The sequence below is a fragment of the Lampris incognitus genome, chromosome 7 (genome assembly GCF_029633865.1).
Source record: "Lampris incognitus isolate fLamInc1 chromosome 7, fLamInc1.hap2, whole genome shotgun sequence".
Taxonomy (NCBI): domain Eukaryota; kingdom Metazoa; phylum Chordata; class Actinopteri; order Lampriformes; family Lampridae; genus Lampris; species Lampris incognitus.
In genome coordinates this window covers 61,341,795-61,369,509 of record NC_079217.1, presented here as the reverse complement: position 1 = coordinate 61,369,509, position 27,715 = coordinate 61,341,795, and the positions used below count along the sequence as shown (strand labels likewise).

Here is a 27,715-nt window from a genome sequence, read left to right as displayed (position 1 = left end):
TCGCTTCGGCAACCCCGTGGAAACGCTGGCACTTTCATCCGGGGGTGGGGGGTGGGGGGGTCCTGCTGGCACTGACTGGAAGACAAATTCGTTTTCAAGAGGACCCCGGCGGGGCTTTTATTTTGGACCCAATCGTCTGAGATGCAGGTGGGAATTTCACACAGCAAACATACACGTGTCCTTCTGAAAGGTAAAACGCAAACGACACAAACTGCGGGAGACGCCCTCGGCCTCTCCGCTGGCGACTCCCCGCAGCCCCCGCTGGCGGAGCAAGAATCCCTCAGCTGGCTCCTCAGAAGTGGCCTTTCTCCCAGCAAGGCGGGGGGTCGGAAATGAGATTCCTAACCCCGTGTCTGCTGTCCTGGGTGCTTGGATATATGTGAGGGTCCGTTTTGGAGGAGGGAAATCCTTGACGGATAGTGCAGGCCCGACTGGGAATGTCTCCAGAGCGGTTACCAACGGTTACAAAGGACACCATGGCTCCTTATTATACTTAAAGTATACTTGAAAAAAATACACTTATTGTACATTTTTTGTTGTTGTTGTTGTTGTTGTAAGGATCCTTCAGCATGGCGTCGTGTCCCCCGGAACCGCTGGCAACCTGCCCCTCGGCTGTGTTTCTGTGATGAGACGGATAAAAGAAGGGCCCGGACCCTGCGGCACGTGTCTGGGCGAAGAGAAGCAGATAGAGATTTATTTGAAAACGTCATTTGTCAGCAGGTAAAACGTCTGTTCAGTGATTAAAACTCGGAACGACCGGGGGAGAGGGGTCAGAAGGGTCGGCCGGTAGCAGAGTCCAGAGAAGATCTAGCAGATAGTACACACACTGGGTCGCCAGAGTTTCTGAGCAGGTCCACAGTACTCGCAACCGGGAAGTGCCGACCAGGCGGTCCGGACCGGGGCGTTACTCCATGACGTTTCTGTTGTAGTCGTACGACAGCCGTCGCTTCGCAGCAGCGTGCTGAGCGTGCCGGTTGGCTGAAGGGAGGCCAGGGGAGAGCCGGCGATTGGCCGGCTGGGGGCCGGTTCTGCCCTCCTGTGAAAGGTGGTTAAAACAAACAAGTAAATGAGGGATTAATCGGTTGCAGGTTACTGGTGAGCTTCCAAAATAATCCGATTACATTTTTCATCTCAGTAATGTAATCCGATTACATTTTTCATCTCAGTAATGTAATCAGATTACTTTTTTAAAAATGCATTTTAACCAGAAAATAAATCTGTTAATTGCCTGTCTCCATAAACACAATCAACATTACCGAACCCAGAAGAATCCCTGCACTGAAGAAGACTTTCTAAACTGGTCTACATATTGCATATTACCCATCAGGCACTGCGTTCAGATTGTTAGCGATGTTATTAAATGTTGCAAGTGTTTTCTGCATTTATGTGATCAGTATTTGGTGTGGTGTAATTGTAGTTGTCGTTCTGTTGTGTTGTGTAACTTTGGCACTGAAACCTGATCAGCACTGTTGTTCAGGTAGATGACCACCATGTATTGTTTCCCCTTTCTTACAAGTTCCCGTCTCGGCGTGAGTTCAACAAAGGAGACTGAAGAGTTGCCTTGGTCACTACTTCTGCATTCGCCACAATATTGTTCATGTTAATTTAAACTGAACCCAGGACGTGTGTGTGTGTCCAAGAAACAGAAACAGAAATACTGGGTGCATCTAAAATGCAGATTTGATAATGTGTTCTACCAATTTACACACAACATTAACAACTTAGAAGGAGGACAGGATCAGGAACGAGTACATTAGAGGGACAGCTCAGGTTGGACGGTTTGGAGACCAGATTGAGATGGTGTGGACATGTGTGGAGGAGAGATGCTGGGTATGTTGGGAGAAGGATGCTGAATATGGAGCTGCCAGGGAAGAGGAGAAGAGGAAGGCCAAAGAGGAGGTGTATGGATGTGGTGAGGGAGGACATGCAGGTGGCTGGTGTGACAGAGGAGCTGCAGAGGACAGGAAGAGATGGAAATGGATGATCTGCTGTGGCGCCCCCTAACGGGAGCAGCCGAAAGTAGCGGTAGTAGTAGTAGATTAGCAACTAATAAGTGCCGAATCGTGTCCCTCCCTCTCTACTTTAATGTAACACAACCACCCAACAACAGAGAGGAATGTCAGCTCTGACCCTGTCTCCCTGTCTCAGGGTGTCTCTTTACTCACAGTGCGGTCCTGGTGCAGGCGCAGGGCCTTCAGGAGCAGGTCTCGGGAAACGCCACTCGCTCTCTTGTAACGCTGGCCAATCATTCTGTTGAGGTCGTGGAAACTGTCCAGTAACCTGCGAGGTGAGGCAACAGACGGGCTTTAATGGAGGGACGGGCAGATGAAGGTCTGCTGTGAGCGCAGCTTTCCCCGGACAATCGGACTTCTCCCCCGTTCACCTCACCTACATCGCTATAAACTCTGTTCAGTCTACTGACATGAAAGGAAATACAGCTCATTTACATTAAATTACATAATTACATAAAATTATAATATACTTACATAAAATATTACGCAAAATTAAAAAAATTTACAAAAAAAACAATTACAAAAATTACATAAAAATTGCATTAAATATTGGATACAATATTATATAAAAATCTAGAAATATTATATAAAATAATTACATAAAAAATTAATTACATAAAAATAATTACACAAAAATTGCATAAAATATTACATATAAAAATTTTAAAAAATTACATAAAATAATTACATAATAAATTAATTACATAAAAATAATTACAAAAATAAAATAAAATTATAATGATTACATAAAAAATACAATTACATAAAATTCAGTCACATTAGTATTAATTCTGTCCAGTCTATTGAAATGAAATAAAATTCAGTTCATCTCCATTCAGTGTAATGCAGTTCATCCATCCATCCATCCATCCATCCATCCATCCATCCATCCATCCATCCATCCATCCATCCATCCATCCATTCATTCAACTCAAATGAATTCAATTCTAGACAGGAAAAAAACCGACGGAGGATAAATTGATGTACGAGACATACTCGGTCGACTCAGTAAGTTTCAAATCCCCCTCTGGTGATGTTTTGTGCTTCTCATAGCATCAGTAAATGGACAGACAACGACTGGAGTGAACGATGACTGGAGTGGCGTCTCACAGGATATATTTACACATGGCCGGTGGCCTCCTAACTGCACATAAGGGCCTGACTACCCAGCTGGCTACCATAGCCTCCTATCAGCAGGGGGCGTACCCAGACCGGAGCCCAGTCAGCTTGTGGACATCACACCCCCCTCTTTCTTCCAATTGTACCCGGCTAATTACCCCACTCTTCCGAGCCGCCCCAGTCTCTGCTCCACCCCCTCTGCTGATCCGGGGTGGCTGTAGACTACCACATGCCTCCTCCGATACATGTGGAGTCACCAGCCGCTTCTTTTCACCTGACAGTGAGGAGTTTCACCAGGGGGACGTAGCACGTGGAGGATCAAGCTAGTCTCCCCTGTTCCCCCTCCCCCTCGAACAGGCGCCCTGACCAACCAGAGGAGGCGCTAGTGCAGCGACCAGGACACACACCCACATCCGGCTTCTCACCCGCAGACACGGCCAATTGTGTCTGTAGGGACGCCTGACCAAGCCGGAGGTAACACAGGGATTCGAACCGGCGATCCCCGTGTTGGTAGGCAACAGTCGTGACCCCCCAGAATACCCCCCCCCCCACCAGCACTGGGACATATAACTCCCCAAAAACCCCAATGCTAACACACACGGATCGCTCATAAACTGTCTGCCCGAGACTGGTCAGGGATGACTGTCATGTAACACGTGAAAAATACACAAGTCACACAGGAAGTCCTCGCTTTGCCCACTGACAGAACCAACAACTGGTCCGATCCTGGCTTTAATTAGAGTTGTTAGCTTAATTGAAATAACGCCACCTCATGTGCACACACACTTTGACCCTCACAAACACACTCAGTAAGGCAAGTTAGATGCTAAGGTGGGCACCCAACATACGCACAATCATGCAAAAGGCCCAGCAGAGGATGTGCTTTCTCAGGAAGTTCCCCCTGCCTCAGGACCTGCTGATTCAGGTCTACACTGCAACAACCCAGTCTGTCCTCTGCACGTCCATCACTGTCTGGTCTGGATCCGCCACCAAACAGGACAGGGACAGACTACAACGGACAGTTAGGTCTGCCAACCTGCCCTCCATTCAGGACTCCGCTAGACTCAGGACACGGGCAGGCAGCATCACTGCAGACCCACCACACCCTGCTCACAACCTGTTCCAACTCCTCCCCTCTGGTAGGCGCTACAGAGCACTGTACCCCAAAACAGCCAGATAGAAAACCAGTTTCTTTCCACGGGCTGTCATTCAAATGAGCGCTCAGCACTGTCCATAAATCCAGCCATGTTGTATACAATGTACTGTACACTGTATACACTGTACTGTACACTTTATATACTGCACTGTACACTGTATACACTGTACTGTACACTGTATATACTGCACTGTACACTGTATACACTGTACTGTACACTGTATACACTGTACTGTACACTGTATATACTGCACTGTACATTGTATATGCTGTATACTGTATATACTGCACTGTACACTGTATATACTACACTGTACATTGTATGTACTGCACTGTACATTGTATACACTGTACTGTACATGGTATATACTGCACTGTACATTGTATACACTGTACTGTACATTGTATATACTGCACTGTACACTGTATATACTGTACTGTACACTGTATATACTGCACTGTACACTGTATATACTGCACTGTACACTGTATATACTGTACTGTACATTGTACTGGTACGCTCCGTCATGTCCATCTACCTCAGGCATGTATGTAAGTAACCTGCTAACGTTTATTTCAGCATCTCTGATGTATTCTCAGGCGGCATAGTGGTTAGCGTGGTCGCCTCACAGCAAGAAGGTCCTGGGTTCGAGCCTCGGGGTAGTCCAACCTTGGGGGTCGTCCATGGTCATCCTCTGTGTGGGTTTCCCCGGGGGCTCCGGTTTCCTCCCACAGTCCAAAGACGTGTAGGTCAGGTGAATTTGCCATACTAAATTGTCCCTAGGTGTGAATGTGATGGTCTGGCGGCCTGCCCAGGGTGTCTCCCCACCTGCCACCCAGTGACTGCTGGGACAGGCTCCAGCATCCCCGCGACCCGGAGAGCAGGATAAGTGGTCCAGATAATGGATGGATGGATGGATGGATGATATATTCTCTGTACCATTGCACTTTATCACCTCTTATTTCACCTGTATAAGTCAATCCTTGTGAGTATATATCTGAAGACTGTTGTGTTGTAGTGTTGTTATTCTGTTAAGTACACTGAGAGAGCCACGGAACCGCAGTCAAATCCCATGTATGTGCAAACCTCCATGGCCCGTTAACACGGTTCCGACTCTGACATCACTGGTACAGATGACGTAATGTATAACCAGTCCCCAGTCTAAGATATGTTATTTTATTCTCTTCTCTACAACCACTTGGCGACCCCCTTGGTGGTCCGACTCCCAGGTTGAGCTCCAACGCCCTAACGTTACATGAGCAGTTTCCTACATTCACCACTAGATGGCGGTCGTTAAATTCAATGCGGCTAATTTCCCTGCAGACGCCTGTTTCCGCGGGCCACGCCGCGTCTCCCCTCAGGACCGTGAGCACGAGGGGTATGTTTGGAATACTTCCCAGTTGAAGTACTACTTCAAACATTTGGAATATTTTGTTTCCCTCCGCTCGGAAACCCTGTTTTCCATTTCCTGGCCTTGTGAGCTCCTCTCCCCACTAGAGAAGGTGTACGCGTCTTCTTTCTTGAACCATCTCCACAAACCTGTGTTGTGGATGTAGGTTGTGGAAGTATACTTTCTAAAGTACACTCGAGAAAAATGGGAATAAAAAATACATATACATGTACTATTAAGCTAAGTTCTGGGAGTAATTGGGCCCGGTGTGCTAAAAGTATACCCGTATACTACTGGGACTTTTAGATGACTTACAGGAAATGTAAAAGTATTTTTACTTTTTTGTGTAAAAGTATTTTTACTTGTTTGGGTAAAAGTATTTTTACCCAAACAAGTATTCGATAAGTGCAAAAGCACAAGTATACTATTCTGATACGCACCTTTTGCAAGTATAAAAAAATGTTAGTTTAAAGGAGGCGTGGTGCAAGTGCACTAATATAAACGTGATTTCTCTGAAGGGCGTCGTCATGGGGCTAACATATAAAGAGATAAACAGTATATTACATGGTCTGGTACACCAGTATGAAGTCTATTATGAGTTATAAGAGGAAGAGCTTGGTGAAAAAACTCCACCACAAGTCAAAACACAGCAAAAGAGACAATCTTAGGAGTTGTGATTGACAGGACACGGGATCGGGCCTGCGGAGTCTTTATCACCACAAAACTGATATGGGAATCGCAACCCGTCTCAAGATCACGGACAAACACTTGGCGAGCACAGGTACAGACACACAAAGCCATCTATTCCAAATTTAAACGAGTCAAAATACGAAGACACATGTTCCCGGGGGGGAGATGAAGTATCTTACCCCTGGTCCTGACCGGTCCCGGCGTGGTACTGGCTGCCGCCGAGGAGCTGCGTTAGCGTGGGAACGGTGTCGGGGTCACAGGAGGAGACGCCGGGCAGGGAGGGGAAGGCCTCCACAAACACAGAGGCCTATGGGGGAGAGAGAGAGACGGACGGGTTGTGGATCAGAAACTGAACAAATTCAAAGCAGAGTGTTTTGACCACTGACAGTATTTCCCCTCCATTCTGAAGACCCCCCCCCTCCGTCCTGAAGACCCCCCCCTCCATCCTTGACCCAATTAATAGAATAGAGTAGAATACTCTTTAATAGTCATTTTGTACATGCATACAAATGAAACGGACCCTCTGCGTTTAGCTCATGCTAGCTGTGTAGCTAGCAGCAGGGGGCAGCCGCCGTGCAGCACCCGGGGACCAACTCCGCCTATTTCTTCCTACTGCCTTGCTCAGGGGCACAGACAGGAGTATTAGCCCTAAGATGCATGTCTTTTCTGATGGTGGGAGGAAACCGGAGCGCCCGGAGGAAACCCACACAGAAGCGGGGAGAGCATGCAAACGCCACACAGAAAGGGCCCGGGACGGCCTGGGGTTCGAACCCAGGACCTTCCTGCTGTCAGGCAACGGCGCTGACCACTGGGCCACCGTGCCGCATAGTTACACCGCAATGAATTGGTAGGTTGGAATTTTCCCCATTTGCCAATCCATTCATTCTTTAACTGGTCCATCCATCCATCCATTGGTTGGTTCACTATACCCACTACTGCCATGCTTAGAGCTAATTTTTGGGCTCGATCCAAGATGGTGATTGGTCAGTTCAGGTAAAGATCAGCAGGGTTCTGGGGAGAAAATGTGCAAAATAAAAACGGGGGTCTATAATGAGTCTATGATTGTAATCGGTTGTAAAAAAAAGTGTGACGCAACGTCTGTCCCCAGTCAGCGAGGACTTCGTGAGGCTTCTGTCGTGATCCCGACTTTAGTCTAAGTCAGTGTTTCCCAACCCAGTCCTCAAGGACCCCCTATCCTGCAGATTTCCATTGTAACCCTGCATAGGTAGCCCTGCTTGTACTTACTCGACCAATCATCTCGCAGCACTTAATTATGCAAGGTGTGCAACGTCTGACATAATTCATTGCTGATTGGTTGAATAACTACAAACCGGTACCTATTCAGGGTTGCAAAGAAAACATGCAGGATAGGGGGTCCTTAAGGACTGGGCTGAGAAACACTGGTCTAAGTTGTCCTCGCTCAAAGCAGACGTGATGCACCTCCATTTTTTTTATTGAATTCATCCTGACGACAATCAGTCCCATCATCCCGGACTCATACCCGCGTGTTTTCATCTAAATAAATAACAAAATAAAAAGGTGTACTACCACTTTAAATAGATTAGCCGGTTTATTAGGCCGCTGTACCGGATTCTGACTGGTTGACAGTCTGTCCCTCCTCTCCTCCACGGCGTTTACTGGCCACCACTGCCCCGCTGTGTCGGCACCGTCATCCAACGAGTCCTGAGGGAAGGCGGCCCAGGCGTCCTCTGATTGGCTGAGGGAGCCGTCCGTCAAACCTGGCAACCAGTGGCTAGACTCTCCGGTAATGGCATGATTTTCAAGTGCTGGAACACAGGAACAATAAACACGCACGCGCACGCACGTGCACACACACACACACACAGGGTTAGCCGCTGCTATTACGAGATGCGTTGCACGCGCACATCCTCTGTAGTAGGGGCGCGAGCTATGAATAGCTGTCACGTGCCAGCAGGCGCTGCCCTCATGCACATGACCCAAATGGACGAACCAGCTGTGCCGCGGCCCACTTTGAGCAGATTAGCCGGCTTTGCGATCCGCTTGAAGAGACCGGCAGCTGGCGGTTCCGGTCCTTAACCAACTCACTCTTGCCGAGATAATTGCAGGTAATTGGGTGTCATCATTGTTTAATTGGATCCCCAGACAATTATGCGCGGTCAAACACATTGACGCCAGGGAGCCGCGCGGTCCTCTACTGTCGGCTGCGCTGAGGCAGATGGAGGCGCGCGCGCGCGCGCGGGGGAGGGAGGGGGGTCTTGTTAAGATGGTGGTTAAAAAAAATCGATCACAAACACTTCTGATATGATGCGCTATGACGTCATAACCACAACAGATTCCTCATTTATAGTTATTGATGGGGGGCGGGGGGGGGGTTCTGACCGACTTACATTATGTGCATATGAGAAAATCATCATTTACCATTTACTCAATAGAGCAATTAGCACGTTAGCACGTTCCTCATGGTTTCGATGTACTACTATATTAACCCCGATGGGGAAATTACGCTCTGCCTCTCACCCATCCTAGCTGTGCAGCGAGGAGCAGTGGGCAGCGCCCGGGGACCAACCCCAGGTCGTCTTGCCGCTGCCTTGCTCAGGGGCACAGACAGGAGTACCAACCCTAACATGCATGTCTTTTTCCCGGTGGGGGGAAACCGGAGCACCCGGAGAGAACATGCAAGCTCCACACAGGGGACCACCTGGGATGACCCTCCAAGGTTGGACAACCCCGGGGTTCGAACCCGGGACCTTCTTGCTGTGAGCTGACCGCGCTAACCGCCGTGCCGCCGTGATGTCATCTGTCAATCACATCCGGCTGTCGTCGATGTTAGCGGTCAAGACAACTAGCGGCGCATGGTGATGGACGCGTCATTTTTTTCCGTACCCGTTTTCCGGGAACTCTGCCTCTGATTGGCTAGTACTCGTTGAGAGAGCGTTCAAATGGATTCCGGGAAGACCCGCCCCTACCCTACCTCTGATTGGCTAACCCTATCCCTAACCCTAACCTTAACCAACCTAATCAACGGAGGCAACGAGTACTAGCCAATCAGAGGCAGAGTTCCCGGAAAACCGGTGCGGAAAAAAATCACGTGGAAGAACAGCCTGAACTGGAAGCTCAGGAACGAAGGGAAGCGGAAGAGGAGGGGAAGAAAAAATATTTAATCACAACTTCCATCCTACTGACAAGCCGTCACTAAAAAAGTGAAAGAAGTTCAACTGTCAACTTTGGATGATCATGCTAGCTAAAACGAGGCCCATTCCACCTCCCCCCTTAACTTTAGATGACCATGCTAGCTAAATCACCCCCTCCCCTCAGTTAACTTTGGATGACCATGCTAGCTAAATCACCCCCCCCGGTTAACTTTGGATGACCATGCTAGTTAAATCACCTCCCACCCAGTTAACTTTGGATGACCATGCTAGCTAAATCACCCCCCCCCGGTTAACTTTGGATGACAATGCTAGCTAGCTAAATCACCTCCCACCCAGTTAACTTTGGATGATCATGCTAGCTAAATCACCCCCCCGGTTAACTTTGGATGATCATGCTAGCTAAATCACCTCCCTCCCCCCAGTTAACGTTGGATGACCATGCTAGCTAAATAACCCCCCACCTTAACTTTGGATGATCATAATAGCTAAATCACCCCCCTCCCCCCGGTTAACTTTGGAGGACCATGCTAGCTAAATCACCCCCCTCCCCCCAGTTAACTTTGGATGACCATGCTAGCTAAAACGAGGCCCATTCCACCACCCCACCGCCCCCAATAGCAAGACCCCTCCTCGGCTAAGGATCAGCACAATGGAGCCAATGGAACTTTAGTGTAGATGCCTTGCTCAAGAGAACAGCAGTGATCGCTGAGAGAATGAGGAGTTTCAGTTTTTGTTATTGTTCTTCTTTATAAAAGCGTGTGTGGTAGCTCCCCGCTGATCTGGGGCACAAACCGGAAACCTGGCGGTCACCAGGCGACTCTCCAGCACCTTTTCGACCATCCCCTCGAATTTAAAGTGAACATGAAGTGATATGAATAACAAGTCCAGAGTCACGTGAGCTAAGCTGTGATCCACTCATACTCAACACACACACACCAACTATTAATGGTGCGGTTTCCACGGCGATACCTCGGCGCCGTCATCCTCCGGACTGCAGGAGGTGGTCCAGTTAATTGTCTTACATAATAAACCCCATAATAAATATCACTTCTGTCACTGTTGACAAGTTGCCCTTTGCTTTTGCCCAGCAAGGCAACCGCTGCCATGCAAAACACTGTGTGCAACGCTAATGGCCACGGAGCGAGGAGCTGCCCGAGACTCAACTTTCCTTCATGTCCTGTATCCCGTTGGGGCCCCCATGGCTGTTTAGCACCATATATATATATATATATATATATATACTAGAGCTGCTTAAAGCGACGTGCTTTGCTCTATTCGACCGTCTATCTGCGAAGTTACCCAGGCTGGTCAGCTCGCCGGGCGTGTGGATTTTTTGGGTCATCTTTTGTTTTTGAAAGATGGGAGTTTGGGGATTTCTAATTGTGTCGCCCGTTGCTGTTGCCGTTATCTGCAGTCGGCCGGAAAGTTGCCCTACATTTATCGGTGACGCAAGTGGTGTGCGTGCGAGCATGCGTCATGTGTACATGTGTGTGTGTGTGTGTGTCTTTAACCGTTAACCTGAGGCTAAGAGCAGCTTATGGTCCCAGAACTCGTGTCCCCCACCCCCCTCCTCCTCCTTAACCTGGCCCTAAATGATTCATACGTCTCACGGAGACGAAGAGCGGGGGGGGGGGGTAGACAGAGTGAAAAACATCAAGATAGAAAGAGAAAGAGAGACAGAATGAGAAAGGGCGAGAGAGATGAGGAGAGGAGGAGGAAGAGGAAATAAGATAGTAGTACAGAGTGAAAACAGACAGAGAGAGAGAGAGAGAGAGAGAGAGAGAGAGAGAGAGAGAGAGAGGGAGAGAGAGAGGGAGAGAGAGAGAGAGAGAGAGAGAGAGAGAGAGAGAGAGAGAGAGAGAGAAAGAGAGAGAGAGAGAGGGAGAGAGAGAGAGAGAGGGAGAGAGAGAGAGAGAGAGAGAGAGAGAGAGAGAGAAAGAGAGAGCGCAAGAGAGAGAGGGAGAGAGAGAGAGAGGGAGAGAGAGAGAGAGCGAGAGAGCGAGAGAGAGAGCGAGAGAGAGAGAGAGAGCGAGAGAGAGAGCGAGAGCGAGCGAGCGAGAGAGAGCGAGAGAGAGAGCGAGAGAGTGAGAGAGAGAGAGCGAGAGAGAGAGCGAGAGAGTGAGAGAGAGCGAGAGAGAGAGAGAGAGAGAGAGAGAGAGAGAGAGAGAGAGCGAGAGAGTGAGAGAGAGCGAGAGAGAGAGCGAGAGAGTGAGAGAGAGAGCGAGAGAGAGCGAGAGAGAGTGAGAGAGAGAGTGAGAGAGAGAGCGAGAGAGAGCGAGAGAGAGAGCGAGAGAGAGAGAGAGAGAGAGAGAGAGAGAGCGAGAGAGTGAGAGAGAGCGAGAGAGAGAGAGAGAGAGAGAGAGAGAGAGCGAGAGAGTGAGAGAGAGCGAGAGAGAGAGCGAGAGAGTGAGAGAGAGAGCGAGAGAGAGCGAGAGAGAGAGAGAGAGAGAGAGAGAGAGAGAGAGCGAGAGAGTGAGAGAGAGAGCGAGAGAGAGCGAGAGAGAGCGAGAGAGAGAGAGAGAGAGAGAGCGAGAGAGAGCGAGAGAGAGAGAGAGAGAGAGAGAGAGAGAGAGAGCAAGAGAGAGAGAGCGAGAGAGAGAGAGAGAGAGAGAGAGAGAGAGAGAGCGAGAGAGAGAGAGAGCGAGCTCTGCATGGAGGCCATGAAACCAGGTCAGGAGCCCGGCGCTGGGCGAGGGTTTACCAGACCAGACCAGACCAGACCAGACCAGACCAGACCAGACACTCCTTTATTTAATCTGACGTTCCCGGTAGAGAGGAGCCGAGCTAAACAACCTCCTGCACCACCAGCAGCCTGCGAGCCACAGCCGGCTCGATGCCTTGCTCATGGGCTTCCTGGCATGGCACAATATGGCTTCTGCGGGATGTTCCTTTAATCATGGAAGGAACCTCCTTCCTTGGCTCTGTTGTTCCAACCAAACCCTGCAGCAAGGGCCACTACGTACCACCACCACCACCACCACCAGCACCACTCACTGGGGGGTGGGGGTGGGGGGGGTGACAGGAATTATGGGTCAGCCCTTCTGAGGCCCTGTTATCGCCTGGCAGTGGAAAACCAGGGTGGGAGATTAGCTACAGGGGACGTAACGAGGGGACATATTAGGGACGGGGTAACCCCAACTTTTAAGAGAAAAGTACAGCCCCCCCCCATACACCCACCCACACACCCACCCACCCACACACACTGCTGGCCCTGCCACCAAACAGGCTGCAGTATTGTGTGTGTTACTTTTCCAGTTCATCTGGTTTTAAAACTTAAATCCGTATTTCTGTCCCCCACCCCCCTTTTCCCCCCCAGCTGTACTTGGCTAATTACCCCGCTCTCCCGAGACGTCCCGGTCACTGCTCCACCCCCCGTCGACCGATCCGGGGAGGGCTGCAGACCACCACGTAAATCTGTATTTCCCCCGCTCTGTCCCTCCCTGTGGCAGTGGGAACTACAAACCAGGTGTAGCAGGACTACAAACCCGGTGTAGCAGGACTACAAACCAGGTGTAGCAGGACTACAAACCCGGTGTAGCAGGACTACAAACCAGGTGTAGCAGGACTACAAACCCAGTGTAGCAGGACTACAAACCCGGTGTAGCAGGACTACAAACCCGGTGTAGCAGGACTACAAACCCGGTGTAGCAGGACTACAAAACAGGTGTAGCAGGACTACAAACCAGGTGTAGCAGGACTGCAAACCCGGTGTAGCAGGACTACAAAACAGGTGTAGCAGGACTACAAACCAGGTGTAGCAGGACTACAAACCCGGTGTAGCAGGACTACAAAACAGGTGTAGCAGGACTACAAACCAGGTGTAGCAGGACTACAAACCCGGTGTAGCAGGACTATAAACCAGGTGTAGCAGGACTGCAAACCCGGTGTAGCAGGACTACAAACCCGGTGTAGCAGGACTACAAACCAGGTGTAGCAGGACTGCAAACCCGGTGTAGCAGGACTACAAACCAGGTGTAGCAGGACTACAAACCCGGTGTAGCAGGACTACAAACCAGGTGTAGCAGGACTACAAACCCGGTGTAGCAGGACTGCAAACCCGGTGTAGCAGGACTACAAACCGGTTGTAGCAGGACTGCAAACCCGGTGTAGCAGGACTACAAACCAGGTGTAGCAGGACTACAAACCCGGTGTAGCAGGACTACAAAACAGGTGTAGCAGGACTACAAACCGGGTGTAGCAGGACTGCAAACCCGGTGTAGCAGGACTACAAACAAGGTGTAGCAGGACTACAACCCGTTGTAGCAGGACTACAAACCCGGTGCAGCAGGACTGCAAACCCGGTGTAGCAGGACTACAAACCAGGTGTAGCAGGACTACAAACCCGGTGTAGCAGGACTACAAAACAGGTGTAGCAAGACTACAAACCTGGTGTAGCAGGACTACAAACAAGGTGTAGCAGGACTACAAACCCGGTGTAGCAAGACTGCAAACCCGGTGTAGCATGACTACAAAACAGGTGTAGCAGGACTGCAAACCCGGTGTAGCAGGACCACAAACCAGGTGTAGCAGGACTGCAAACCAGGTGTAGCAGGACTACAAAACAGGTGTAGCAGGAATACAAACCAGGTGTAGCAGGACTACAAACCAGGTGTAGCAGGACTACAGACCAGGTGTAGCAGGACTACAAACCCGGTGTAGCAGGACTACAACCCGTTGTAGCAGGACTACAAAACAGGTGTAGCAGGACTACAAACCCGGTGTAGCAGGACTACAAACCCGGTGTAGCAGGACTGCAAACCCAGTGTAGCAGGACTACAAACCGGGTGTAGCAGGACTGCAAACCCGGTGTAGCAGGACTACAAACCAGGTGTAGCAGGACTACAAACCCGGTGTAGCAGGACTACAAAACAGGTGTAGCAGGACTACAAACCGGGTGTAGCAGGACTACAAACCCAGTGTAGCAGGACTACAAACCTGGTGTAGTAGGACTACAAACCCGGTGTAGCAGGACTACAAACCAGGTGTAGCAGGACTACAAACCAGGTGTAGCAGGACTACAAACCAGGTGTAGCAGGACTACAAACCCGGTGTAGCAGGACTACAAACCAGGTGTAGCAGGACTACAAACCCGGTGTAGCAGGACTACAAACCAGGTGTAGCAGGACTACAAACCCGGTGTAGCAGGACTACAAACCAGATGTAGCAGGACTACAAACCAGGTGTAGCAGGACTACAAACCCGGTGTAGCAGGACTATAAACCAGGTGTAGCAGGACTGCAAACCCGGTGTAGCAGGACTACAAACCCGGTGTAGCAGGACTACAAACCAGGTGTAGCAGGACTGCAAACCCGGTGTAGCAGGACTACAAACCAGGTGTAGCAGGACTACAAACCCGGTGTAGCAGGACTACAAACCAGGTGTAGCAGGACTACAAACCCGGTGTAGCAGGACTGCAAACCCGGTGTAGCAGGACTACAAACCGGTTGTAGCAGGACTGCAAACCAGGTGTAGCAGGACTGCAAACCAGGTGTAGCAGGACTACAAACCCGGTGTAGCAGGACTACAAAACAGGTGTAGCAGGACTACAAACCGGGTGTAGCAGGACTGCAAACCCGGTGTAGCAGGACTACAAACAAGGTGTAGCAGGACTACAACCCGTTGTAGCAGGACTACAAACCCGGTGCAGCAGGACTGCAAACCCGGTGTAGCAGGACTACAAACCAGGTGTAGCAGGACTACAAACCCGGTGTAGCAGGACTACAAAACAGGTGTAGCAGGACTGCAAACCAGGTGTGGCAGGACTACAAACCCGGTGTAGCAGGACTACAAACCCGGTGTAGCAGGACCGCAAACCCGGTGTAGCAGGACTACAAACCCGGTGTAGCAGGACTGCAAACCCGATGTAGCAGGACTACAAACCCGGTGCAGCAGGACTACAAACCAGGTGTAGCAGGACTACAAACCCGGTGTAGCAGGACTACAAACCCAGTGTAGCAGGACTACAAACCTGGTGTAGTAGGACTACAAACCCGGTGTAGCAGGACTACAAACCAGGTGTAGCAGGACTACAAACCAGGTGTAGCAGGACTACAAACCCGGTGTAGCAGAACTACAAACCAGGTGTAGCAGGACTACAAACCAGGTGTAGCAGGACTACAAACCAGGTGTAGCAGGACTACAAACCCGGTGTAGCAGGACTACAAACCAGGTGTAGCAGGACTACAAACCCGGTGTAGCAGGACTACAAACCAGGTGTAGCAGGACTACAAACCAGATGTAGCAGGATTACAAACCAGGTGTAGCAGGACTACAACCCGGTGTAGCAGGACTACACCGGGCCACAGACACACGTCCATGATGACGTTCCTGTGACCCCAGAATGACCCCGTGTCAAAGAGAAGAACGGGGGACAGAAATGAACAGAAAAGAGAGGTGCAGGTGGACCCCCCCCCCCCCAAGCCAAAGACATCAGCCGCAACAGCACTACACTGACTGGCAGCTTCTAGCAGCACTGGGCGTACAAGTCGGTATCTTCCTCCACCGTCTTCATCAGTGTTGTCCAGGGCTGAAATCCAGAGATCGTGGTATCATGACGACATCTGACGCAACATGTTGTTGTCCAAATGAATGATAACGAGAATCCATTACCTAGCGTTTCTCACAACACGAGGTCTGAGATATTTGAGGGAGTGCTATTTTAAAACTAGTTTTGGGGGCTCCCGGATGTAGCGTGCCTATTCCTTTACCTACCAACACGGGGATCTCGGGTTCGAATCCCCGTGTTGCCTCCGGCTCGGTCGGGCGTCCCGACAGACACAGTTGGTCATGTCTGCGGGTGGGAAGCCGGATGTGGGTGTGTGTCCTGGTCGCTGCACTAGCGCCTCCTCTGGTCGGTCGGGGCGCCAGTTCAGGGGGGAGGAGGAAGTGGGGGGAACAGCGTGATCCTCCCGCGCGCTACGTCCCCCAGGTGAAACTCCCCACTGTCAGGTGAGAAGAAGCGGCTGGCGACTCCACGTGTGTCGGAGGAGGCATGTGGTAGTCTGCAGGGCGGAGCAGCAACCGGGACGGCTCGGAAGAGTGGGGTAATTGACCATGACCAATTGGGGAGAAAAAGGGGGAATGAATAAATAAATAAATAAATAAATCCCCAGTTTTGGTGTGATATTATTACGTCACATCACAAAAGAGATTAATGTGACGAACCTCAGCTGGATTCTTTAACAGGGCATTTTGGTTTACGTAAGCAGATATCAAGATATATACTATATATATTTGATTGTCGCGATAATATTTTCCATTTACGGTACGATCCAGCACGTGAATGCCCCTATCCTTGTCCTGTGATGACCTTTAACCTTTTCCCAATGCGCGACTCTGTGTTGCACCATTTTTATTTGTTTCATTCGTTGTAACAACATTTTCGTTGCCCGTCATATTTATCTTGTTGCGCCACTGTCTGTCGTACCTGAGTGACGTCATGTACCTGAGTGACGTCATGTACCTGTGTGACGTCATGTACCTGTGTGACGTCATGTACCTGAGTGACGTCATGCACCTGTGTGACGTCATGTACCGGTGTGACGTCATGTACCGGTGTGACGTCATCCCGCGTCCTTCTGTCTGTGTAAACCGCTTCGCCTTGTGTGACTTCATCAGTACACCTGTAGAACTGCAAGAGCAGGCCGCCGAAACAGAACCTGGACTTTCTCGTTCTGCATGTGCATTTTGTTTTTGAAAGTGTGCGTGTCTGAAGCCTCCTGGTCTGTGTCGCATCACAGCTGACACGGCGGTGCAGCTGGTCAGGACATCTGATGTCTGTGTGAAGCGTTGGGTTCTCGGTGTGTGAGGACTCGCTTTGCACTTGGGTAACTGTTTAGTGTCAGCCGTGTCAGTGTAGACGGCAGAGCTGCTTGTCACGTGAATAGACACAATTAAACACATCTCCTTAAGGAAGGGGGGGGCAGACAGACAGACAGACAGACAGACACAGAGGCAGACAGACAGACAGACACAGAGGCAGACAGAGAGTGAAAGAAGGTAAGACAAAGGAATACACAGACAAGCAACAGAGAAGGAGAAGGTACAAAAGAGAGGAGGAAAGAGACAAACAGAGAGGGAGACAGGTAGACAGACAGACAGACAGACAGACAGACAGACAGACAGACAGATACAGAGGCAGACAGACAGACAGACACAGAGGCAGACAGAGAGTGAAAGAAGGTATGACAAAGGAATACACAGACAGGCAACAGAGAAGGAGAAGGTACAAAAGAGAGGAGGAAAGAGACAAACAGAGAGGGAGACAGGTAGACAGACAGACAGACAGACAGACAGACAGACAGACACAGAGGCAGACAGAGAGTGAAAGAAGGTAAGACAAAGGAATACACAGACAGGCAACAGAGAAGGAGAAGGTACAAAAGAGAGAGGAGGAAAGAGAAAAACAGAGAGGGAGACAGGTAGACAGACAGACAGACAAACAGGTAGACAGACAGACAGACAGACAGAGAAACACAAACAGAAGAAAGAAACAAAGAAAAATGAAAGTAAAACAAAGAAAGAAAGAAAGACAAGAGCGAGAAAGAAAGAGCCACCTTGACCGGACTTACCGGTGCTCCCTCTGCTCCCACAAGGCACTGAGGCAGACATCGTGAACTCCTCGCTCCACGCCAGCTCCTCCTCGGCCTGCATGAAAACACCAAACTCATCTTCCTCCTCTTCCTCCGTCCCCTCCTTCTGCAGCTCCCCCGGCCGGGTGGCCACGGCGCTGCCCTGCTCCCTGTCCCTCTCCGCGTGTTCCTCCTCGCCGCTCGCCGGCCCTGCTACTTCTCTGCCCCCTTCTCCCTCTCTCTCCACCCCCCTGCCCTCCCCCACCACCACCCCCAGACGGGGCAGGCCCGTTACCATGGCTCCCAGCGGGGATGGGAGGGGGGCAGGATTAGCCAGGGTGCATTTGCAGGAGGTGGAGGGGGCAGAACCGGCAGGGTTAGCACGTGCAGCCCTAGCAGAACTTAGTGAGGCAGGATTTTGAAAGAGGGAGCCGCCGATGTTTCCACTGTCCACCGCGTCCCCCACTTCTCCTCCTGCTCCTCTCCTTTCCTCCTCTAACAGCTTGGGAGAATGCTTCTCATCCGCTTCCCGCCCCTCCAACAACTCCTGTGCCTTTTTGTCGCCTTTGGCTGTACAGTTTCCGCATACCTCCGCGTTCTGCCTCTCTTCGTCTCTGCTCCTCTCTTCACCTCCTTCAAAACCGTCATCTTGAACCTTTCTCCAGATTCCCTCTTCAGATTCCCCTTTTCTCCTTCCCTCATCTTTCTCTAGCTCCTCTCCTTCCTTTTCTTTCTCTGACACGTTTCTCCTCTCATTCTCCGTCCCTGTGTTCAGTTCGCCTCCCTTCCCTCTCCTCTTTTCTTCCTCCTCAGTGGTGGTCCCGGCATTCCTTTCCTTCCCCCGTTTCTCCTCCCCTGATGTTAATTTGTCGACCTGTGGGTCCGTCTCGGTTGGGAGTGTATGCGTCGGTTGATTTAACCCGCGCTCCTCCTTCACAGTCTTTCCCTCATCGCTACAGTCCTGTGGAACGACTCTATCCTCCCCCTCCTCTTTAAGTCTCTCATTCACCTTCTCCCCATGAGCTAGCTCAGTGTTTGAGAGTCGACACCTCTCCTCTCCCCTGCCAACTGCATGTTCTTCGGTGGAGTTGCTGCCCTCTACAGGCCTGGATGTCTCAGAGCAGTCTGGAGAGGGATGCATAACATAGACGGAGGAGGACAAAGAGGAATGAGGAGGACATCCTTCTCCGGAAACACAACGCTTCTCTGAAGACGGAGTGGATGTCCAGCTCTTGCTTTCTCCAGTCTCCTCCCAACCGTTGCAACTCTCAGACTCCGGTTCTGGTTCTGTGTCTAGCGCCGGTTGAGCATCGTATCCATTTATTTTGTCCGTTTCGCCATCGCCATTACTCCAGCAGGTCAGTGTGACCTCCTCGCTGCCTTCGGCTCCTCTGTCGGGTCTTGACAAAAAGTCCTTGCTGACGTCAACCAGCTGGGAGTGTCTGTTGAGGGTATTGCAGTCTCTTGTGGATGTTTTCATATTCTCACAGGCTCTCACGTGGGAGCTGCCATCTTCCTTGTCCTGTGAGTGGACATCTTCACTGCAGGAGGCTTGTGTCTCCTCACTGCCCTCCTCCTCCTCCTCCTCTCTGCTCCTTTCTCCAACCCTGTAGCTGCTGTGTGTTTGTGGGTAAAAGTAGTTCATTTCCAGGTCGGGGTCCAACTCAACAGGACTAGGCCTCGCCTCCTTTCCTTCTTCGCCGTCGTCCGTCTCCTCCTCATTCCTCTCTTGGGTCTCCTTACTCCTTTCCTCTGCTTTGTCGCTCTGCATGTCTAGAGTGCACCCACCCGACCTTTGACCTGCGTCTCCCTCGTGGGCTCGCTGAACCCCACGCTCCACCCTCCGGAGGCACTGGGTAGAGCAGCTCTTTGGGGAGGTGCTATGGCAGCAACTGGGGCTCCCGTTTGCTCCTACTCTCTCCTGTCTGCTGCTGTGCTGTAGGCCAGGAAACTGTTTACAGTTCAGGTTGTTATTGTCGAGGAGGCTTCCTTTGTCTTTCTCTTCTCGCCTCTCTTCCACAATGAGCTCTCCGGCCGTCTCCTTCCCGCTCCGCTTTTCCACGCTGGGCCCTCCTTTCTCCTGTCCAGGGCCAGTTGCGCAACAGGACTTCCTCCATTTCCGCCCTGACCGCATTTTAATACGGCTTGCTCCACTCTGAGGTGGCGGGGGTAGTCCATTGTCCCTCCTTCTGTCAGAGCCGTCCCTGCCTCCTCCTGATCCCCTCCCAACTTTCCCTCTCAACCAGCCCCCAACTGGTGTGGGAGCCCCTGTGGGGGAGATGCCTGGACCCACGCCCGGGGAGTGAGCTCCGGGCTTGGCGGTGGAGTAGAGGCAGCTCCCCCTCTCTGTCCGGAGGAACAGGCATTGCGTCTGGGTCTTCCCGCCTCCCTCCGATGTCTTCAGAGTGGCAACGGTCACCAGAGCTCCTATGCCGGCCTGCCGGGCATCCAGGCCCAGAGGGAGCCCATACCCCATGTGACCCCACTCCCCGCTGGGATACACGTCGGAATTTCTGCGGCTGACAGGTGGGGCTGTCGGGGCACGTCCCCCTCCAGACGGCCCGCCACCGGGCTTTCGACGGTTCTTGGAGCACAGGGCCCACGCCCGGAGCCCTCTCACCAGGGGTAGGTCACCGAGGCCCAGCTCCAGCCGGGCGGGGAAGGGCAGGACTCCCCGAGTACATTTGTGGAGCGTCTCCCTGGAGGAGCCAGATGCATTGAGGCAGGGGTAGTTGTTGTTGTTATTCTGCTGGAGCATAGTGCTCGTTCTCGGCCTCATTTATGGTTTATCCGTCCGTCCTCGCTTATCCTTTATTAAAACATGGACCCCCCCGCTCGCCGAGGCGATATCTCATTCGACAAGACAGAGAACGAGAGCGAGGGAGCGCCTGACTAGAGGCTGTTATTGTTTTAAAGTGTAGCAGCTCCTTCGCAGTGAGATGAAAACATAGCTGAAAGCATACATAACCCCTTTCACATAGCTTGGCAGGACAGATTTGCCCCCCTGTTGAGCGCGTCGTCCCAACTCTGACACGTCGCTCTGAGACGGGTGGGCTCTTACAGGTCGAACACGTCACGACTCGTTCCAGAGAAGGCACCGGATTGAGTCAAATGTCCAAACCGCAACGTCCTTCGCTGGACGCCGAGACGGAGTCGTGCCCCTAATCTCGCATTCCAGAGCTTAACTCCGAGAGACACCCCGACGAAACGGAAATGTCCAGGTCAGGACCGCGGGGCCTGTTGACGATGAAGACGTTATCAAGACTGTCAGTTCCTTCCTGCCTCGATCCACGACCCTGGCGCCACCGACATGGCCGTGCCCGGGGAGCTCGCGGCGTGGCTGCCTTTACTGTCCTGTGAGCCGGGCCTTTGTCACACTGAGGAAGGAGAGGCGGACGTTCAGCTAGCACGCCACGTCCTGGAAAGAAGAGAAACACGATAGAGGAAGTCAGAGCTTGAAATGAATATATAAATGGAATTTAGTTATTGTCCACAAAATATTTGCGTTTTAATCAGATTTAATTGGATTTTGCAAAAAAAAGATGTTTTTTTTTTGCTTTGGCACCCTACGCAGAAAGACGCACACCATACCTCGATTTCAAGGTTTAACAGGTTTTACATATCAAGATATTTAGATCGCTCCCCTTGGCCCTGCCGAACAAAGAGCTCGACAAAAGGCACTTTTCTTCCCACTGTAATTAGGTTCATTAACAAACGTCACTCATGTTTTCCTTCCCATGTGTAATGCATGTTTTTACTGTATGTCACGTAGACTGTTTTAAACTGACGTGAGGTTTGGGTTTACTCAGCGAGAACAAAGATCATTTTTCAGCCTTGGATGGACAATAAAGAAGTTAGCCATCTATCTATCTATCTATCTATCTATCTATCTATCTATCTATCTATCTATCTATCTATCTATCTATCTATCTATCTATCTATCTATCTATCTATCTATCTATCTATCTAACCATCATAATTTTTGCCTCAAAATGTTTGTGTTTTTATGTTGAGCATCTCCACCAAATGCACACTTCCGGCGTAGTTGGCGGTCAGTTCAACGTCATCCTGGCTACATCACCGAGAACTACAAATCTTTTGTAGTTTTTGATAGAGAGCAATACTATCAACGATAGAGAGCGCATGTGATTCACTCGATAGGTTTTCGAACACGCGTGAAGATGTGCCAGGTCAGGTGGGGGTAAGGTCGTGGATTGTCTCATTCTGGTGACGAGCTGGCTGTAAAAAATCAAGAGGAAATTACGGGTGGAGAAAGGTGTGTAGGAGGGGTGTAGGCCTGATGAACGGACAAATCTGTGTTAGCAGAAACGGGACGGAGACGGGAGCAGCCGGAAGTACTAGTAGATATATCACGGGACGGAGACGGGAGCAGCCGGAAGTAGTAGTAAATATATCAGGGGACGGAGACGGGAGCAGCCGGAAGTACTAGTAGATATATCACGGGACGGAGACGGGAGCAGCCGGAAGTAGTAGCAGTAGCTATATCACGGGACGGAGACGGGAGCAGCCGGAAGTAGTAGCAGTAGCTATATCACGGGATGGAGACGGGAGCAGCCGGAAGTACTAGTAGTAGATATATCAGGGGACGCAGACGGGAGCAGCCGGAAGTACTAGTAGTCGATATATCACGGGACGGAGACGGGAGCAGCCGGAAGTAGTAGTAGCAGTAGATATATCACGGGACGGAGACGGGAGCAGCCGGAAGTAGTAGTAGAAGTAGCTATATCACGGGATGGAGACGGGAGCAGCCGGAAGTACTAGTAGTAGACATATCAGAGGACGGAGACGGGAGCAGCCGGAAGTACTGGTAGTAGATATATCAGGGGACGGAGACGGGAGCAGCCGGAAGTACTAGTAGTAGATATATCACGGGACGGAGACGGGAGCAGCCGGAAGTAGTAGCAGTAGATATATCACGGGACGGAGACGGGAGCAGCCGGAAGTACTAGTAGTAGATATATCTGGGGACGGAGACAGGAGCAGCCGTTAGTACTAGTAGTAGATATATGAGGGGACGGAGACGGGAGCAGCCGGAAGTAGTAGTAGCAGTAGCTATATCACGGGACGGAGACGGGAGCAGCCGGAAGTAGCAGTAGCTATATCACGGGACGGAGACGGGAGCAGCCGGAAGTACTAGTAGTAGATATATCAGGGGACGGAGAGGGGGGCAGCCGGAAGTAGTAGTAAATATATCACGGGACGCAGACGGGAGCAGCCGGAACTACTAGTAGTAGATATATCACGGGACGGAGACGGGAGCAGCCGGAAGTAGTAGTAGCAGTATATCACGGGACGGAGACGGGAGCAGCCGGAAGTACTAGTAGTAGCTATATCACGGGACGGAGACGGGAGCAGCCGGAAGTAGTAGTAGCAGTAGATATATCACGGGACGGAGACGGGAGCAGCTGGAAATACTAGCAGTAGATATATCAGGGGACGGAGACGGGAGCAGCCGGAAATACTAGCAGTAGATATATCAGGGGACGGAGACGGGAGCAGCCGGAAGTACTAGTAGTAGATATATCAGGGGACGGAGAGGGGGGCAGCCGGAAGTAGTAGTAAATGTATCACGGGACGGAGACGGGAGCAGCCGGAAGTACTAGTAGTAGATATATCAGGGGACGGAGATGGGAGCAGCCGGAAGTACTAGTACATATATCACGGGACGGAGACGGGAGCAGCCGGAAGTAGTAGTAGCAGTAGTAGCTATATCAGGGGACGGAGACGGGAGCAGCCGGAAGTAGTAGTAGAAGATATATCAGGGGATGGAGACGGGAGCAGCTGGAAGTAGTAGTAGCAGTAGCTATATCACGGGACGGAGACGAGAGCAGCCGGAAGTACTAGTAGATATATCACGGGATGGAGACGGGAGCAGCTGGAAGTAGTAGTAGCAGTAGATATATCACGGGTTGGAGACGGGAGCAGCCGGAAGTACTAGTAGATATATCACGGGATGGAGACGGGAGCAGCCGGAAGTAGTAGTAGCAGTAGTAGCTATATCAGGGGACGGAGACGGGAGCAGCCGGAAGTAGTAGTAGAAGATATATCAGGGGATGGAGACGGGAGCAGCTGGAAGTAGTAGTAGCAGTAGCTATATCACGGGACGGAGACGAGAGCAGCCGGAAGTACTAGTAGATATATCACGGGATGGAGACGGGAGCAGCTGGAAGTAGTAGTAGCAGTAGATATATCACGGGTTGGAGACGGGAGCAGCCGGAAGTACTAGTAGATATATCACGGGATGGAGACGGGAGCAGCCGGAAGTACTAGTAGTAGATATATCAGGGGACGGAGACGGGAGCAGCCGGAAGTAGTAGTAAATATATCACGGGACGGAGACGGGAGCAGCCGGAAGTAGTAGTAGCAGTAGTAGATATATCACGGGACGGAGACGGGAGCAGCCGGAAGTAGTAGTAGCAGTATCTAAACAAAGAGCCGGTGACTTCAGTTCAATCTGAAGGTTACTCTCACTGAACAGAAAACTACGAGACAGAAGCTAGCTGGATAATACGCATCCTGTGTGTGTGTGTGTGTGTACACACGTGTGGTACTCTGAACCTTGACCTCTGATCTGCCTGTGGAAAGAGCTGAGGTCACGTCAAACGAGAAACTGCAGATACTTATAACATTATTAACATATAACATCTCTGATTTTAATAATGTCATCAGTACATACAGGACCTCAGCTCTTTCTACAGGCAGGGTAAGCGTTAAAAAAGGTATATATACTATATATATATATAGGGAAATATTTCAGATTGTGTGTGTGAGAGTGTGTGTGTGGGTGGGGGGGGGTCAAGGGTCATCCATTCAAAACAATGACATGTCCTCTTTTCGTGGTGCCGCCACACAACCAGGCCACATTCCCGAGTGGACCGACACGTAGTTGGCTCAGCTGTCATCGTGCAAACGACCTTACCGATGTGTCGGGAACACCCACTTCATACGGACACCGCGCATACATGTGACATACACAGCCGGCGATCAAGTCAGTTAGCGCATTGTTTCTCAACCGGGGGTCCGCGGACCCCTAGTGGCCCGTGGTGTAATTGCAAGGGGTCCGTGAAAATAAAATATCTTTTAAAAAAAAAGATCCTATGACATTTATAGAAATAGGATTATTTTACTCAGATGTGACTGAGACCTTTATCTACCTAAACTATAAAGGGTAACAGGACTTTTTTCTCTAATTACATCTGTTTCACAAGTGTAATTTATGGTATTTTAATAAGAGATCTCGCTCCCGTTTGCATTGTTAAAAGTTACTGCATAAGAATTCTGTTGTTACATATATCTGAAAGTTACTGAATACATATTCTGTTTTGTTACATATATCTGAAAGTTACTGCATAAGAATTCTGTTTTGTTACATATATCTGAAAGTTACTGCATAAGAATTCTGTTTTGTTAACTATATCTAAGTTACAACTGAAAGCTCTTATTTTTGCCCCAAAGAGTGAATAAATGCTATAATGCAATTTAAAAATGCAGTTTCTACTGTTTCTATCCAATTGCAACCCCCCTCCCCCAAGATCAGGTGGAGGGGTCCTCAGGGTAGATCACAAATACGCAGGGGGGTCCAGGACCCCAAAAAGGTGGAGAACCACTGAGTTAGCGGATGCTCTGCAGGGGAGGCTGAGGCTGTTCATTCTGACGGGGTTTAAAAGGAAGCACCACGAGCCAGAGACCAGCTCGCCCGCCACCCAAACAAGCGGAACGCCAGCGCTCCCGTTCCAGTGGTGCCCCCCCATTGCCGCGTACCTCGTTTGATGCTTAAGCGTCACAGGTCCGGCGTCCCGATGCATCCTGCGTATGCCCTCAAACTGTTGACGGAGGAAGATGATGCCCCCCCCCCTCGCCCTCGTCCTCGGGCTATTCCGGAGCGCGCCTCCGTCGGGATCACCGAGCGCCTCGCGGACGATTATCGGCCTCGCCGAGCGTCGTCATTCCGCTTTTAGAAACGAGGGAGACGGCAGTCGTCCCCCCCTCCTTCTCCTCCTCCTCCTCCTCCGCTAAATACCGACGACCACCGCAAAAATCGACGACAGAAAGACAAAAGGGAGCAAAGGAGCCCCGAATCTCTTCTCTCCCATCCTCGCCCCGCCGTGCGGCGATCGCCTCATCCTCCGCGCAGCCGCATCCTTACCGCAGTAGCCTCCGGGGCGTCGCGTCGAGGGCTCGCCGTCACCACGGCGCCGTGTGACGGCGAGCCCTCGAAAGCGCCGGCCCCTCCGGTGACGTCACACCGCGTCGTCGGCCCGAGCGGACGCGGGGGAGCCGTGCCTTCGTCCCGGTGCGGGGGGCTCGGTCCTTAAATGGCCTCTGGCGGAGCCCTGCGGAGGATGGGAATCAGCAGCAGGGGCCAGCTGTTAGTGTCGTGCCCCTGCTTAACTAAACGCCACCGGTACCGGCGTTTACTGTGGCGCCCTCTTTCCCACCTGCGCTGAAATGTTGCGCTCACAAGCCCACGTCTGTCATACTGACGCGGGTCAGTGTGGAGCCGCCTTGTTTTCGCCTCCCCTCTTGATGATCTAGGACGCGCGTAGGCAAAATGGACCCGGGAGGACGTGCACTCCTGGCTGTGATATGATTATCATGCACCAACTGCACTATTACAACCAGGTATGGCATGATGTAGCAAATACGACTACTACTACTACTACTACTGCCACTATTACTACTCCGTAAAGTACTACTATGGTAGGGTTACAATGTAGCAACTACTACTTCTTCACATAGTGCTACTACCCTGATATGATCACTAGTTGCAGTGATCATATCAGGGTAGTAGTACAGTTGCTACATCACGTGATGTAGCAAATACGACTACTACTACTACTGCCACTATTACTACTCCATAAAGTACTACTATGGTAGGGTTACAATGTAGCAACTACTACTTCTTCACATAGTGCTACTACCCTGATATGATCACTAGGTGCAGTGATCATATCAGGGTAGTAGTACACCTAGTGAGCATATCAGGGTAGTAGTACAGTTGCTACATCACGTGATGTAGCAAATACGACTACTACTACTGCCACTATTACTACTCCATAAAGTACTACTATGGTAGGGTTACAATGTAGCAACTACTACCTCTTCGCATAGTGCTACTACCCTGATATGATCACTAGGTGCAGTGATCATATCAGGGTAGTAGTACAGTTGCTACATCACGTGATGTAGCAAATACGACTACTACTACTGCCACTATTACTACTCCATAAAGTACTACTATGGTAGGGTTACAATGTAGCAACTACTACTTCTTCACATAGTACTGCTACCCTGATATGATCACTAGGTGCAGTGATCATATCAGGGTAGTAGTACACCTAGTGAGCATATCAGGGTAGTAGTACAGTTGCTACATCACGTGATATAGCAAATGTACTACTACTACTACTATTGCTAATACTACTGTAAACTACCAATAAGACACGTTAGCCCCCTAACTAACGGGGCTGACCGTTTAGTCGAGCGGTTAGTGATGTCGCCTTGTGGTGCAGTACACCCCGTATCGAATCCCGCACCGGGCAAGAAAATAACCGGTTACACTACCGCTACTACTGCTACTCCTTCATGCAGTGTACTGCTAGATTTACTATAGGTAATGCTC

The 27,715-nt window shown here is 50.7% G+C and overlaps 1 protein-coding gene across 2 annotated transcripts; it reads right to left on the bottom strand.

Moving 5' to 3' along the window:
• Window positions 1–66: 66 nt before the first annotated feature.
• si:ch211-14c7.2 (uncharacterized) lies at window positions 67–26,181 on the bottom strand. 2 transcript variants are annotated; one of them, XM_056283633.1, is made up of 6 exons: window positions 25,855–26,181; window positions 18,073–21,490; window positions 7,917–8,155; window positions 6,548–6,675; window positions 2,166–2,280; window positions 67–1,036 (listed from the first exon to the last, which is right to left on the bottom strand). In XM_056283633.1, the coding sequence occupies exons 2-6, from the start codon at window positions 20,849–20,851 to the stop codon at window positions 905–907; spliced, it is 3,393 nt and encodes a 1,130-aa protein (XP_056139608.1). In that variant the 5' UTR covers window positions 20,852–21,490; window positions 25,855–26,181; the 3' UTR covers window positions 67–904. The 2 variants fall into 2 exon arrangements, with proteins under 2 accessions (XP_056139608.1, XP_056139609.1); XM_056283634.1 differs by having other exon boundaries at window positions 68–1,036; window positions 7,956–8,155.
• Window positions 26,182–27,715: the final 1,534 nt, after the last annotated feature.